The sequence below is a fragment of the Neopelma chrysocephalum genome, unplaced genomic scaffold (genome assembly GCF_003984885.1).
Source record: "Neopelma chrysocephalum unplaced genomic scaffold, ASM398488v2 Primary Assembly neopelma1_59, whole genome shotgun sequence".
Classification (NCBI taxonomy): Eukaryota; Metazoa; Chordata; class Aves; order Passeriformes; family Pipridae; genus Neopelma; species Neopelma chrysocephalum.
Window position 1 is genome coordinate 28,296,382 of NW_020897714.1, and position 12,277 is coordinate 28,308,658.

At 47.0% G+C, this 12,277-nt stretch overlaps 1 protein-coding gene across 1 annotated transcript in view; it reads right to left on the reverse strand.

The window, feature by feature from the left end:
• Positions 1 to 12,277, reverse strand: part of NINJ2 (ninjurin 2) — a 47,348-nt gene that overhangs the window by 1,193 nt on the left and 33,878 nt on the right. The window contains exons 2-3 of the mRNA XM_027680861.1: positions 2,261 to 2,492; positions 692 to 875 (exon numbers count right to left, since the gene is read on the reverse strand). Coding sequence (XP_027536662.1) covers positions 712 to 875; positions 2,261 to 2,492 — 396 coding nt within the window. The 3' untranslated portion in view covers positions 692 to 711. The remainder of the gene's footprint in view (positions 1 to 691; positions 876 to 2,260; positions 2,493 to 12,277) is intronic.

The following is a 12,277-nucleotide window of genomic DNA, read 5'->3' on the forward strand; positions in this document are numbered from 1 at the left end:
AGAGGCTTTTGACCTTTGCATCCTTCCTCATCATATCATGTGTCTATTGAGCTTTCCTGTTGGCTGTTGCCCCAGTATATTGCATTTAAACTGTGTTTACATGTTGCAGGCCATGTTAGCAAGAGCTGTGACCTTTACTTCTTGACCTGAAGTTCTTTTGATCTAAGAACGTGTCATTCCCTCATGACCTGACATGGGAACCCAGGCATTTGGTTGGACTCTTATTAACAAGACTGTTGAAAATGAGCACTGGATTCTTAAAAGAGTTCCTGCCAAACCACACTGGCTGTTGAGAAGGGCTCTTTTACCCTGGCCTAACCAGCACCTTCCTTTTCTTCTGCTAATAGTGCTGCCATCTCTGGATACCTCCCAGCATGCATTTTCTTTCCCAAGTTTAGCTCCCATCCACAACTGCAATTTCTATCTAGCATGAAGTCTGCAGCCTTCCAAAAGCCCTTGCTGCTGATAAATCCCAGCAACTGGGATGTTTGGTGGTCTTGCTTTAAAGGAGAAATCCTGCTTCTCTGAGGGAATTTGTTCAGTGGCCCCAGATTCTTGTGGGACAGCAACATGCCCCTAGAAAGGCTTTGTTAATTTGTGCATCTTTGCCTTCTCCACCTTACAATTATATTTTCTGAAATCGAGAGCCCTCCCAGGGGCCAGCAGTGGTGGGAGCTCACCCCTTTCTTACCTGACTCTGTGCCCCATGACTTAATAGGGTCGAAAATTCCTGTTAGGGTAGAGGCCAGTCTTCTGCACCCCGAAGGCTGTGATGAAGATGTTGAGGATGACTGTGATGAAGATGAGAGCTGTGGCAGCGTTGTTGAGAATATTCAGGCGGGGTTGCTTTGCAATGTCATTCAGGTTCAAACGAGCTATGCAATACAGTGCAAAAAGAGAGGGAGGTTTGCAGATTGACTCCAAGTCCCCCAGCCCCTGCAAGCTTTCCCTGCCTGGTGAATGTCCGTGGTGCCCCTGGGCACTGAGGCCACAGAGCAGGGGGAATAGTCCCAGGAGTTTAATAGGAGCCACAACTTGCTCTACGATGATGTAGAAGAATGGAGCAGAGAAAAACACTTTTTTTTTTAATGTCATGTATTTGTTTTGCCATGGAGGTGCTGTGGCCCTGCAGTGAGTCAACCGTAAATAGCCAAGTTACTGCTGCACACGAGCCAGACGTGTGCCATGCCCCCTGTACTGCATGGCCATGGGACATGGCGAGGGAAGGCTGTGTCACATGAGAGACAAGGTCAGCAATGTTGTACTTGGGCTGGGAGGCCTGTTCCTCTTTGACACCCAGATCTCATTATATGTGATCTGACACAGCTATCAACCCCTCCTCACCCACAGACCAGAAGGTATCTGGGTACATAAATGGGATCATCCCTAGCTGATGGACACTGACCTGTTCAGGCAACAGGAATTCAGGTTTATGAGGGCTGTCTGGCCAATAAGCCATGTAAACAGCAGCCTTGTAGCTCCCTGCTCTCAGCTGTGGTCCCCTGTCCCCTTTCTCCTCACAGCTGGCTCCATCCACCACAGCTGCCACCAGGAAAGGCTGTGGCATGTGGGGCAGGGGAAGGAACACATCACAGGATTTCCTGTAGCCTTCAATCCTCTTTCCCACGTAAAAGCCCACATAGGATATACAGGAAAATGCAGCGTTCTGCAGGCTTTTAATACTGAGCAGCGTTGGAGGTGGAAATATAGCAACTCTTGTATCAGATGGAGCACTGGGGAAGCCTGTCTGAAATGCTGATGTTAATATACTGTCTTTAGGGCACTAGGAGAACTGTGGAATTGGTTAAAGTGGGGTTAATACAGGAAATACCTCTGCCTAAATTGTTCTGTTAAGTCACAGCTCAAGTGAGACTAAAAGCTCAAGGCTAAAATGTAGTGTCTGCAGGAGCTACATGAAAGAGCATATAACGGCAAGGGCAGCAAATGGCCCACCTTGGCCAAAACCCAGGTCTTTCACTGTGACAGAGAGTCAGCAGTGGGAAAGTGAAGGAAGATTTGTGCTCAGAGATGTTGTGCAAGTGAAAAGCAACCCCCCTCACCACTTCGAAAAGCAGTGACACAGACCTCCCTACCGCCCGCATTGAGCTGCCTTCAACCCTTCTGCAGCCCTGGTGGGAGCCAGAAGGGAGCGACTGGGGAGAAGAGGCTTCTCCCTTCCACCCCCACACCAGCCAAGCCATGGGGTTCTCTGCCCCTGCAGCACCCTGCGAGGGTGCACAGCCTTCAGTGGCCACCTTACCAGTGATGATGAGGAGAATCCCAATCATCACTTGGAAGAAGAGGGAGATGCTGATGAGCACGATGAGGGTGGCATAGTACTGGAAGGACGGCCCCTGCTCCAGCACGGCTTTAAGCTGCGTGACGTTGGCCATGAACAGCGCCACGTCCAGCATGCTCTCGGCCACGCTCTTCTTCGTCGCGTAGTGGTTGATGTTCATCGGCCCGTTGATCCGGAGATGAGGATTCACACCCTGGGGAGACAGGAGAAATCCCATGAACTGGTGATACCGCTAAACCAGCAGACACATCTGTGCCACACGGGGTGCTGCCTCCTCCTTGGAGTTTATCTGGAAAGCCTGGGAAGGAGTCAAAGTTGAGTGTTTTAAATGTCTTCAGTACACCCAGTTTCTCCTCAGAGCCACCTCGTGGTATTAATAGGGACAAGATACTTGCGGTGATCAAGAGCTCAGCAAGGTTAAAAAAATACCGGGTATTTTTGTGAAAAACAAGCTTGTCCAGAGTTACAATAACGTAGATTATCCAAAGCCAGGGGTTTTGCAAAGAATATTAAATTCTCCTCCTTCAGGGCACAGACAAGCCTCAAACTTACAGGGGGTTAGAGAGAGATCTTCTCTTTGGGTCGGGTGTTGTGTTTAATGTCATTATCAGTGATCTGGATGAGAGGATCGAGTTTGCAGGCCACACCACACTGGGCAGGAGTGTTGCTCTGCTGGAGGATACGAAGGCTCTGCAGAGGGATCTGGACAGGCTGGATCAGTGAGCTGAGGCCCCTTTCATGAGGTTCAACAAGATGAGAGCTGGGTCTTACACCTGGGTCACAACAACTTCATGCAGAGCTACACACTTGGGTAAGAGAGGCTGGAAAGCTCCCTGGCGGAAAAGGGCCTGGGGCTGCTGGCTGAACATGACCTGTCAGTGTGTCCAGGTGGCCAAGAAGGCCAATGGCATCCTGATCTGTATCAAAAATAGTGTGGCCAGCACAACCAGAAAAGGGATCATCCCCCTGCACTGGGCACTGGTGAGGCCATATCTTGAATGCTGGGTTTGGTTTTGGGCCCCTCACTACAAGATGTGTTGGAGTGAGTCCTGAGAAGGGCAATGAAGCTGGTGAAAGTTCTAGAGAGTAAGTCCTATGAGCAGCTGAGGGAGCTGGGGGGGTTTAGCCTGGAGAAAAGGAGGCTCAGGGAAGACCTCATCACTCTCTACAGCTGAAAGGAGATTGCAGCCAAGCAGGGGCCAGTCTCTTCTCTCAAGACAAGCAGTTGTCCTATTGACAAGCAATAGTTCGAGAAGAAATGGCTTCAAGTTGCACCAGGAGAGGTTTAGATTGGATATTAGGAAAAGATTTCTTTAACAAAAGGCTTGTCAGGTACTGGAACTGACTGCCCAGGGAAGTGGTTGGGTCACCATGCCTGGAAGTATTTAAAAGACATATAGATGTGGCACTTGAAGACATGATTTAGTGGTGATCTTGGTAGTACTAGATTAATGGCTGAACTTGATGATCTTAAAGATCATTTCCAACCTAAAGAGATCTGTGATTCTCTGAACATTTTTTGCTGGCTTCTGTCTTAGACAAGGTGCTAGAGCAGATGGGATGATCCACTTTCTTGTTTTTGAAACCAAGGGCAGTATTTCTTCAGAACATCAGGCACCGAAATGCAGCAAGACAAGGGGTGGGATCCATCACACCTGACTTTAACTAATCATTCAGGCACATTTTTTTGTCAGTGGAAAGAAACAGCTATTTGTAAGAGCCAAATCACCTGGTTGCCTTTAATCTAATTGCAGGATGTAGGTAATTTGGCTGCTTTAAGCCATCCACCTTTTCTCTGTCTTTCTCTTAGTGAGTTCACCTGTTAACTGTCTGGACCCAAGTGATGAAAAAAACCAAAAAGTTAGAAAAGTGGATGATAGTTTTCAATTCACCCAGAGCATCATAAGCTGGTAATAAACCACCAGCAAAGGCAACAATTACAAAAGATTTGGATCTATCTGCAGTAAGCTATGCTCTTCTTACCTTAAAAAGAAAAAAGACCCAACACTTAGATATATCAGACAGACTTTGGTTCTGGGTAATCAGCCTCCTGTCAGCTGCGGTAAAGACCAGCAGCCTTGCCCTCAGCACTGTCTGATGGGAACCCTTTAAAACCAGAGGTAAAGGCCAGGCTGGGCCTGAGGGGCCTTCTTTTGCTCAAAGTGGTGAGAGAGGTTTCTTGAGAGGCATGCTGGAAATACCTACATCAAATGGTAAGTGCTTTTTTCATCTTTTTGTACCAGGTAAAGTAGAAAATGTAGTCTTTCCTCCATGTTCTAGGCAGGACGCTAGGGAAGGGTCATGGCTACTGCTTTATGCTGTGGTCTTGGGTCTCTTTGTGCATCCATGTGCAAGAGTGGCTTTCTCTGTGCCAGGAGAGCGTGAGCAAAACCAGTGATCCTGGGAGAGCACTGTATGTGGTCGTGTGTCCAATGCTGAAGTTGGAGTTCAATTTTGAAAGGGGGTTGTGGCCCCACTCTAGTGGTCACCTTCATGTGACAAAGCCACGTACAAAAAAGTTAGCAGGAAAGACTGTGTCTGTTCTGACCTAATGGTGAACTGTGATCCCTAAGAAGTGGCTAGCTAGGGGTAGGAAAGGGCTTTGAGTGATTTTCTTTTTTTTTTTTTTTTAATATGGTAGCTTAAAACGTAATTCTTGCAGTTTCTGACAGTGATATTACTGTGGTTAAGTGGTTCTTTTGCAAAGCTCGTATTTCTTGCTGTGGAAGGTAGAAGTTAAAAGATACTGTAAGGAGGCAAAGAACTCTAAGGCAGTGTGTAGGTGTTCAAGACTTAAACATTACAGTGTGGTGTCAGGGGCAGCATAGAAGCGTCTTGCATCTTGAGGAAAGGAGGCCAGCAAAAGGTCAGATCCTGTGAACACGTTTTAAAAATATTTACTGAGGTACTACTCAGTTGGCCTAAAAGCATGTGATCCTGTTGAAACAGAGAGGGACTAATACGAAATGGTGCAAGGTTTGTGATTTGATCCCTCTCATGTGCTGTTTTGCTTATTCCTGAGGAATCAGCCCTCTTCCTTGCAGCATCACAAGGCTGAGCATTGATAATTTATCTCTGTGTAATGATGAGTTAAGGGTGCGAGAACAAGGACGCTGTACAAACAGGACAGAGCTTTTGTTAAATGAGTGACTGGTACAAGGAGGCTGAGACATCTGTTTCTAGTTGCTTACGTGGAGAAAAATAAAGCAAGTCAGGAGCTCTTGTTGAATGAAAACATGTCCTCCTTTTGAGCTGCCCCCATGCTCCTTTACCTGGAGTGTGAAGTGGGGGAGAGTTGCAACGTACTGAGCTCTGTGTCCCAGATGATCAGGCAATGAAAATAGTCAGCTTTCCTGTGGGCTTCTTTTGCATGGCCGAGCGTGACAGCATGTTCCTGTTTGGGACATGAAAACACAGGCAGGTACTGCTCTCCTGTGTGGAGTAACTGGAACTGGGAAACCTTTGCAATGGAAAAGGTGTGATTCCAGATTCAAAGCTCTCTCAGTCCAGACAGATCCAGAAAGATTGCCAAAAGGATAAAGGATGATGAAAGCTGGACACTAAACTACTTTCAGTTAGTTGTAGAGAGTGATGAGGTCTCCCCTGAGCCTCCTCTTCTCCAGGCTGAACAACCTCAGCTCCCTCAGCTGCTCCTCATAGGACCTGTGCTCTAGTCCTTTCACCAGCTTCATTGCCTTTCTATTGACACACTCCAGCACATGACGCACTTAAGATGCAAGGAAAAGTTAGAGAAATCCAGGTTTTTTATGGATTTGGCCCTCAGTGTTCTGTCTAGTCCAGCAGCTACAAATGGAAGCCTGATGTCTCAAATAAGGAGAGGCTTAAACAAACCAGGAGTCTTCAGAGACCTGGCATTTGCATTAATGCAGGGGGATGGATTTGCTTGGGATGCCTGTGCCATAGCTGTCACCAGTGAACTGCTGTGTCTGTGGGGTTTGAATGTGTGGTTGTGTCTCTTTTTTTGAGCTGCCAGAATGCTTGCACAGCTTTCTGAAGACCATTTATGCTTTTGCTTTGTTTAAAAGTTTGGTCCTATAAACTGCTGCAGCTTGGGAGCTGATTCACAAGCAACTTGGGTTTCCCTGTACCAGGATTGGCCAGACAGCTGTGGGAGGTTGTGTGGGATCACTGAGGAGATTATGATTCCCTTTTGGCAAACAGAACCCTAAGTCAAGTCACAGGACATACCTGAAGGCTCATCAAAGTGATTTATGTCATCAGGCTAGAGCTGGTGTCTTTCTAGTCGCTTTGAAAGTGTTCCCCTTGGGAAAGTGGAGATCACTGCCTTTTCTCTATAATGTGTCAAAGAAAGGAAACCTGGGTCTGGCAGTCAGACACCAAGTTCATCTTGAAAGCATTGTTGCAGAGCCAGCATGTTTGCTGGAAAAGAGCACCTACCAGTAAGCAGCACTTTCCCAAGATGGGGATCTGTCACCATTGCTCACTCTTTAAGAGTAGGGAAACTGGGACTTGAAAAATTCCATCCCGGTCATGCAACAGTGCTGGATGAACTGGTGCGGGAGCTGATCTCCTGTGCCCCATTTTTGGATGTTTTGGCTTTCCATGTGAAACAGCCTCTTTCCCTGCAAAGACTCTGCTGGCTTCAGTCTGATCTCAGGCAAATCCCCTTTCCATTTGCTTTTGTGTAAACGTGGCACAGCAATACAGATCCCTAAAGAGACTGAGTGAGGCACCCGTCTATGTTTTATAAGTCAGAGGTTTAACTCTTACTCAAAGCATGCACACACACAAATATTCCAGTTTCACTTCTATTGTTATTTTTGATTTTTGGAGGAATTCTTGGAGAAAGCAGGATGAATATCACCACGAGTGTGGGATTTTTTTTTTTCTTAATTCCTTTTTGAACTTGATCTCTGGTTTTGCTGTAGGGAGCTGGCAGGTTTCAGGGCCTGTGAAACCTGGTTCTGGCACCAGAGGGCATGCTGAGCTCCACAGCTCACTGAAACTACCTGAAAAATTTCCACTAAAATTAGTTTTCAAGAGAAATTCTTTGGGTTTTATTATGCATTTATTTTTACAAGAAATAGCTACCTTTCTTCTGTAAACTTTTGGAGGAGGTTCATCTAAATATTTCTTTCAAAGCTGGCATATTTTGGGCCGAGGGGAACACAGAGCTTTCTTGGACAATTTCTACAAAACCTGCAGTTTTGCTTGTTGTGTTTTTCAGGGCAGAAAAAAAAATAAATCAGAGAGCAGATCTAATTGCCAATCTGTGTGTACTTTGTGGGTTTTGTGCCCCTGTCCCCAGGGGAGAACAGCCTGAAAGAGATAGTGGGACAGCATGGAGCTCACAAGTATGAGAATGATAATCCTCTTTGTAGGAGTGCTCTGTCAGAGGGGGATGTCTGAGTAGAAGCTGTATTACTGGCCATTTGTTCCAAGGGGAATGCTGGAGAATGCCAAAGAAAACAGAGACATGGATGTAGGCCGTGCACTCGGAGGGGTGAGTGTGGGGACTCCCGCCACGGGGATCCCGGCTGATAAACAGCTGACTGCACACAGGGAGCACACACAGCACCAGGGAAAACCCGGGGTGTGTTTCCACAGTGTTGGCCACTCATCAGCTTTAGAAATAGTTTGTAAACATCAGTTGATGAAGGTTAAAGCACATTGAATGTCATCATCATCTTGCAAGGTAGGAGAGGAGCACAATCACCTTTCTGTGGGCAGCAGGCAGAGAGGTTAAAGACCCAGCTCTCCATCAGTGTGTCTGCTTTTAAGGGCACAGTTATTAGTTACTCTTCTTTACCAGGGAAGCTGACTCCCTGCAGCTCCTGACCACTTCACTGGGGACGAAGGGAGAGAATTTAAGTATTTTTGGCCTACATGCCTGGGCACAGAGAGCGGCAGCACCGGGAAGAGCAGCGATGGCCAGATGCCTGCTCACCCACAGGGTTGGAATTCCCTCACAGAGCTGTATGTGCCAGCCTGCGGACAAGGAAGTAGGTCCATGCACAGCCACACGTGTGCAAGAGAAGGGATACACAGGGAGCACTTTGGTCAATACCAGCTGTATTGTAAACTTTGTGAGGCAAAGGCTGTTTTTCTCCAATTTGGCACAACAGCAAGTATCTTGGCTGCGTTCCATGAACAGAAGTAATAGTAAACCTCATCATGGATACTGCAGGCAAAAGGAAAACTGAGTGTTCAGGGCCAGGCCCCCTCTTCAGCCTCTGTGGAGGCTGTTGACTAGTCCAGTTGTGCTTAGGGTTTTTTCCTTTTAATATAGCCATCTGTTCTGCTCACTAGAGGTCCTGTTTGGAGCCAAATGGTTGTGTTGCCTTCAATTCATATTGCATAAATCCCAGAAAATACATCAGGGGTGCTTTTCTAGTATCTTTCCATGTACCAGGCTGGTCCTGATGGAGATCTGTCTCTGAGGTGTTCCCATACTTCTGTGACAGGTCACTGCTGAGTATAATGGAGAGCTAATTGACACTAACTCTTTGGATGAAAGCTCTCCAACCAAAATGTGACTTCCAGGAGCTGAGAGGCAGTGCCTTTTCCAAAGTGGGAGCCTAGGCAAATGGCAGGCACAGATCCTGTGTGCTTGACAAGCACTGGTCGTGTTCTCTGGTCTACCAAACTCCCTCTCTTCCTTTGCTTAGTCTGCCTCCTGTGTCTCACCTCATAGCTGCAAGAAAACTTGGTGAAGTCCCTCGGGCAGAGGTGTCACCATAGTGCAGCATTTAGGACCCTCATTCTTGAGCCAAGGGATGCCAAAGTAGGACACTACAACCACTCAAGGATGAACGTGCGGTTGGGTGAGACTGCCAGCAGAGCCTCTCCAATTTATCCAGCTGAAAGGCTGGCATCATATTCTCCCTACAATTCCTGAAATGAGGCCACACAAGAGCAGGAGGCTAACAGCAAAACCTAACACCGTGTGGAGCTGAGGGGCTGGAATTGGGTAGGGAAGCCAGGCAGTCCCCTGGCTGTGGTTGGCAGGGGGAGTGGGGGTGAGTCACGAGGTAGCAGAGCCCCATGAGAGCCAGGGCGCCTCTCCTTGCCCTTGCCCTCCGGCTGACACGGCAGTCGGCTCTGCTTCCCGGCTGGCTGCGGCACTCGCAGCCTGCAGAGACCTGCTTGTCGCATCGAGTGTGCATGCTCTGCTCTTTATTTCTCCCTTTCCATGCTGCTTCTCATCTCTTATTCATCCTGCAGACTCTCTGCCCCCGTCTGCATCCTCTGCTCAGCTTCTCCTTTCTCTTTTCATCTTCTTCTATTCTCTCCTTCTCCATTCTTTTCTCGCTCTGTGCCTTTCACCTTGTCTGTCTTTCACGCTTCTTTCTGCTATGGAGCTCTTCTCCTGCTTCATGCACCTCCTTCCCTGGGTTACTGTCTCCTTTTTCTCCCTCACTTTTTTCACCCTTTGGCACTCTGCTGTCTGGCGAGTTTCTTGAATCTGTTCACTCTCAGACGCCACTCAAGGCTTCCTATGCTACAGGGCAACATAAATTATGTATCGCTCAAATAACTGTCTTACCAAATCTATATTAAACTCCCTCGTTAAGTGTATTTATGATACCGAATTGAAGGGATCCAGGAATCGACTGGCAGGCTGCAGGGCTCAGCTGGAATAGATGATGATTTTTCTTTTCCAGGTGGTTGGGATGAGGACAAGGTGGGAAAGGCAGTGACAGTGGTGGAAGAGCCTCCATCTGTAGCTCAGAAGCAGTTAGTGGGTTTGGGGCTCAAGAACTGTTTGGCATCAGCAACTACAAGGTGCTGATGCATGATCTCTGATTGTGGAACAGAAGCAATTGGGTGTGTATGTGTGGTGGGGGGGACAGCTCTTTGAATATATGGAATTGGGAGTGCACTCAAAAGGATTAGTGGGAACAATTATTTCCAAAATCAGGCTATAGAAGCTGGAGCCTATTCAAGTCACTAGTGTTTAGTGCCCAGAGCATTTTTATCCCAGTGTTTTGGGGGAGGGAAAAAAGAAAGGGGGAGGGAGGGAAGGAGAGGAAGACTAAAAACAGCTTTACAAGAAAAAATTCAAAGTAGGTTAGCAGAGAAAATGAGTTTATAAAAAATGGAAAAGCAGCCGGGAGGCACAACAGTAACTACTGCATTGTGCTTACAAAGCTAAACACGTTAAGATGAATAAATCCCCAAGCTGGATGGCTTATGGCCCAAAATATTAAGAAAAGCTGGGCTTGATCGCAGGCTGCTGCCAGATCCAAAGAGCAGATGTGTTCATATAAATCATTTTAATACAAAACATTCATAAAGCAAGGTCCTAAAATTGAACTTTTACCAAGTCTAAGGGTGTTTGTGTCCAATGCTGAGGGGTCAGGTTGATTTCTAAAACTGAGGGAACATGGTAACAGCTGTACTGGATCAGACCAAAGGTCCAATTCCCTTCTGACTGTGGTTTGTAGCAGATGTTTGGGGGAGGAGGGGGGGCGAGAAAAATCTTAGAATGGGGCAAGCATATAGCAGTGGTCCCTTGTGTCCTGTAAACCAGTGACCTGTAACTCTGTATTCAAAACTGACCCAGCCTGATGTTGCTTTTCATATGAGGAAGCCCAAGGTTAATTTGTCATTTGCTGTGTGGCTCAGGGCATCCTACTTGCTCTCTCTGGATTATCGTTTTCCCCATCTGTAAATTAATAAGAATGTTCATATGGGTGATGTGTAGGGAGAGAGAGAGGGCCAAGATCTACTGCAGAAGTGCAATATGTGCCTGTGTTGTGTACAGAATACACATGGACTGAATTCATCATGCAGGTAAAGACACTGAAGCTGATGAAATTAGGTAGGGTTTGTTGTTTTTTTTTTTTCTTCCCAGGGTGGTTTACATCTCGCAGTATTTCCCAGGTAAACCTCTCTCCAAGGCACTGGAGTTCAGGTTCATCTGCAGATTTGGGCATTTATGTGCCCCTGGCCACCCTCTGAGTGCTCGGGGCTCTCCATGGAAAAGAAGCTGTGGGAATCCAAGTGGAAAAAAAGAAGAACATGACCAAGGGTTTCAACAGAGGCAGAGCTGATGACATTGCATCCATAAACAGTGGAACTCAGGGGTTTTGGTCTCTCCCACACTCAAGCACATGCCATGCATATGCACTGGATTAAGTTTCAGTCCTTCTTTGAGAGACAAAGCACTGAGCAGTTTGGGACTGCGTTGCTTCAGCATGAAGCAAGACTGAATCAAGAAGATACTAGAAAAAAAAATCCCACTAGGGAATGCAGCTGATTTTCACCTGTATCCCATGGACCATTTGGAGATGTCTCCTTAGGCATTCTCCAAAGGCAATGAAGAAGAATGAGCTTAGCTATGCAAGACAGCTCTTGAACATGTAAGTGATTGGCAGACCTTCTTAGACCTATCTGGTGGGAACCATTTACAAGTTCAGAGCTATAAAGCAATGGAACACACTCAGTGAAATGCCTTAGAGGCTTAGAGGTCCCTTCTGAGCAGCTGAGATTGAGCTTTTGCCCCTCTGAACCCTGTAAGCAGGTAAGGTGTTGAGCACAATGGCTCTTTGCTCCTCTCCTCTTTCAGGAAAAGTTGTCACTGTAGTTCAAGTCAAGAAGGAGTTACCTCAATTGCAGAGGCAAGGGGTATGTCCCACAAGGAGGGGATGCTTCTATTTTCAGATTCAAGTGGCACCCAGACACCTCATCACATCATGGGTGTCCCGTTATGACAGGCATGAACTTGCTGAGGAGCACACAGGCAGCTGTAACAGAAGTAACCCAGAATCTGATCTAGTTTTCTGACAGATGCAGCATTACCTCCCTTCCTTCAAACTGCACCTTGCTGAGTCCTTGCTCACTGTTGGAATCAAGTAATTCCACGCTTTGGCTCTTCCTTTCCCATTTCCTTCTTTCATTGTCTTTTGTTTGGGGGGACACAGATAGTGTTTTGGGGGTGATATTGCCCAGGAAATGTTCAGGCTTCTCTGCAGTCTCACTGCTGTTAGCTAA